The 4089-nt window shown below is 46.5% G+C and overlaps 1 protein-coding gene across 1 annotated transcript; it reads left to right on the top strand.

Annotated features, from left to right (window-relative positions):
• The first annotated feature begins 467 nt into the window (after nt 1-467).
• LOC111240016 (protein NLRC3-like) lies at nt 468-3760 on the top strand. The gene is made up of 5 exons (XM_022769973.1): nt 468-721; nt 852-965; nt 1339-1417; nt 1560-1785; nt 1953-3760. The coding sequence occupies exons 1-5, from the start codon at nt 687-689 to the stop codon at nt 3758-3760; spliced, it is 2262 nt and encodes a 753-aa protein (XP_022625694.1). The 5' UTR covers nt 468-686.
• Nucleotides 3761-4089: the final 329 nt, after the last annotated feature.

The raw sequence follows: 4089 nt of genomic DNA on the forward strand, positions 1-4089 counted from the left end.
ATCAATAATCAGGATCAGATTCTTCAGAGTAACTGAGCACATGTACTCTAGTGCAGTTCTGAGGTACTTGCACTTCTCTGGAGTGTTTCCATGTTCTAGTACTTTATACTTGTACTGCATTAGACATAGACTGTCAGATAAACTCAGTGAATCAGTGGATGTTAATGATCGTCCATGATCCCGTGTGTTTGCTGGGCTGCTCTTCACGTCACTGCAGCTTCATGACGCCATCTAGTGGACAGATGGTAGAAGTACAGCAGCTGATGGCAGCTTCCTCTGCCTCACACTGATATGAAACAGAGAAGAAGAGCCAATCAGTGGAGGAGCAGCTGGAGAAATGATGTACATTTGAGTTGATGTGCAGATGAATGATGTGTGTTTCTCTCCACATGAAGGTAGAAAGTGTGTGTGAGCTGATGTGGATGTGAACTCAGCAGCATGGATCAGTGTGAGGACAGAGAGGAGGGAGCCCCTCCCTCTAAAACCACTCTGTGTGGGGAACATGAGAGCCAGACCAGAGCTCAGAGGTGAGATGAGGATCTCTAACTGTCCATGACTCACATCACTGCTCCATCATTATTCACACTCAAAGCTCTGTGTGTGTTAGTGTTAGAGACACACCACACTCTGCTGGACCTGGACCTGAACCTGGACCGGGACCTGAACCTGGATCCAGCTGTGTGTCCATGAAGAGTGAATTCAGACAATCTGTTGATGGAAGGTCAGAATTAAAAACAGTCAGAAAGACGTTTCTCACTAAAAGTCAGTTGTTCTGTTTATTTAAAGATTGAAGATATTTTTCACCAGTTTTTATTCAACATGAACATTTATCAGTTCTGTTTTTGTTTCAGGATCCAGCAGCAGAGACCAGACTCTCCTGAACCCAGCTGTCTGTCTTTAAAGAGCGACATGTCAAAGGATGTTATCGTTGAGTTTAAAGGGCGACGTCCATCAGCTGATCAGATGTAAGCTGTAACTGACAGTGAGACTCAGGTTATTGTAGAAAAGAACTAGTTTGTACGACGTGTTGTTGGACCTGGTCTGAAATCAAAGTGTTTGTGTCTGTTGTGAACGTCCTCACTGGAAGGTGGAGGTAAAACTGTGGAGGGTTGGTGAGAGCTGTTGGGACTAAAGCAAACACTGAGCTGAAAGCTACAAACAGCTGCAGACTGAGCTGTTGATTCTCAGTGGGATCAGCAGGACTAGTAAACCTTTACCGCTACAGGGAGTCGTCTGATTGGCTGTCACATCCAAACGTGACTTCATGGACCTTTAGCTTGTGTCTGTCTCTGTGTGGACAGACATAATGTGAGCTCATTCTTCATGATTCCTCCACAGAGTGGACCAGGAGAGCTCAGAGGTTCCCAGTGCTCAGTCTGCCCAGCAGCATCAAACACAGCTGGACTCCATATTTATGGTCTGTACATGTACAACAACTACTGCTCCATCTGTTGTGTTCACAATAATCTCCATGCTGCACTTTCAGACCAGTGGACTGTCAGTCTGTCCAACATGGATCTGATGTTTGATGCTGTCATTCATATAGTTTTCTGTTCCAGCTGCTGGAGGAGAACATGGTCACTTTTGTCAAGAACGAGCTGAAGAAGATGCACAAGCTTCTGAGTCCAGATTACCCAGAATGCTCAGGGAGTCAGAGGGAGGATGAGGAGGTGTTGGACGCTGAGGATGAAGAGCAGAGGAGCAGCAGAGAGGCATTTGTGAAGATCACAGTGAACTTCCTGAGGAGAATGAAGCAGGAGCAGCTGGCTGACTGTCTGCAGAGCAGTAAGAGGATTTCTCTAAAGATTCAACATGATGGAGAAATGAGACATTTACTAACATCAACACATGGAGGGAAACATGTTCATACATGTTTTCTTTAGGGAGATGAAATGATGAAATATTGACTTTATAGTTTCTTCATTGATCTTATTTGTTGTTTGTTCCTTCAGAACTTATTGCTCCAGTTTGTCGACGTGAACTCAAATCTAACCTGAAGAAGAAGTTCCAGTGTGTGTTTGAGGGGATCGCTAAAGCAGGAAACCCAACCCTTCTGAACCAGATCTACACAGAGCTCTACATCACAGAGGGAGGGACTGGAGAGGTCAATGATGAACATGAGGTCAGACAGATTGAAACAGCATCCAGGAAACCAGTCAGACCAGAAACAACCATCAGACAAGAAGACATCTTTAAAGCCTCACCTGGAAGAGACGGACCAATCAGAACAGTGATGACAAAGGGAGTGGCTGGCATTGGGAAAACAGTCTTAACACAGAAGTTCACTCTGGACTGGGCTGAAGACAAAGACAACCAGGACATACAGTTCACATTTCCATTCACCTTCAGAGAGCTGAATGTGCTGAAAGAGAGAAAGTTCAGCTTGGTGGAACTTGTTCATCACTTCTTTACTGAAACCAAAGAAGCAGGAATCTGCAGGTTTGATCAGTTCCAGGTCGTGTTCATCTTTGACGGTCTGGATGAGTGTCGACTTCCTCTGGACTTCCACAACACTGAGATCCTGACTGATGTTACAGAGTCCACCTCAGTGGACGTGCTGCTGACAAACCTCATCAGGGGGAAACTGCTTCCCTCTGCTCGCCTCTGGATAACCACACGACCTGCAGCAGCCAATCAGATCCCTCCTGAGTGTGTTGACGTGGTGACAGAGGTCAGAGGGTTCACTGACCCACAGAAGGAGGAGTACTTCAGGAAGAGGTTCAGAGATGAGGAGCAGGCCAGCAGGATCATCTCCCACATCAAGACATCACGAAGCCTCCACATCATGTGCCACATCCCAGTCTTCTGCTGGATCACTGCTACAGTTCTGGAGGAGGTGTTGAAAACCAGAGAGGGAGGAGAGCTGCCCAAGACCCTGACTGAGATGTACATCCACTTCCTGGTGGTTCAGTCCAAACTGAAGAAGGTCAAGTATGATGGAGGATCTGAGACAGATCCACACTGGAGTCCAGAGAGCAGGAAGATGATTGAGTCTCTGGGAAAACTGGCTTTTGAGCAGCTGCAGAAAGGAAACCTGATCTTCTATGAATCAGACCTGACAGAGTGTGGCATCGATATCAGAGCAGCCTCAGTGTACTCAGGAGTGTTCACACAGATCTTTAAAGAGGAGAGAGGCCTGTACCAGGACAAGGTGTTCTGCTTCGTCCATCTGAGTGTTCAGGAGTTTCTGGCTGCTCTTCATGTCCATCTGACCTTCATCAAGTCTGGACTCAATCTGATGTCAGAAGAACAATCAACCTCCAAGAAGTCTGAACCAAGACGAGACGAATCTGCAGAGACAAACTTCTACCAGAGAGCTGTGGACGAGGCCTTACAGAGTCCAGATGGACACCTGGACTTGTTCCTCCGCTTCCTCCTGGGTCTTTCACTGCAGACCAATCAGACTCTCCTACGAGGTCTGATGACACAGACAGGAAGTGACTCACAGACCAATCAGGAAACAGTCCAGTACATCAAGAAGAAGATTGAAGAGACTCCCTCTGCAGAGAAAAGCATCAACCTGTTCCACTGTCTGAATGAACTGAATGATCGTTCTCTAGTGGAGCAGATCCAACAGTCCCTGAGATCAGGACGTCTCTCCACAGATAAACTGTCTCCTGCTCAATGGTCAGCTCTGGTCTTCATCTTACTGTCCTCAGAAGAAGATCTGGACGTGTTTGACCTGAAGAAATACTCTGCTTCAGAGGAGGCTCTTCTGAAGCTGCTGCCAGTGGTCAAAGCCTCTAACAAAGCTCTGTAAGTGTAGAGAGAGTTGATTTATTCATCATTATATAAAGACACTTCTGTCTTTTCAACAGGAGAGAAAATAACTTCCTTTCTTCTTTAATTCCTCATGATCATCTCTTCAGACTGAGTGGCTGTAACCTCTCAGAGAGAAGCTGTGGAGCTCTGTCCTCAGTCCTCAGCTCCCAGTCCTCTAGTCTGAGACACCTGGACCTGAGTAACAACGACCTGCAGGACTCAGGAGTGAAGCTGTTGTCTGCTGGACTGGAGAGTCCACTCTGTACACTGGAGACTCTCAGGTCAGGATCCATCAACCTGTTTATCTGATGACAGTTTAACAGAGCA

The sequence above is a fragment of the Seriola dumerili genome, unplaced genomic scaffold (genome assembly GCF_002260705.1).
Source record: "Seriola dumerili isolate Sdu_G_001 unplaced genomic scaffold, Sdu_1.0 BDQW01008273.1, whole genome shotgun sequence".
Classification (NCBI taxonomy): Eukaryota; Metazoa; Chordata; class Actinopteri; order Carangiformes; family Carangidae; genus Seriola; species Seriola dumerili.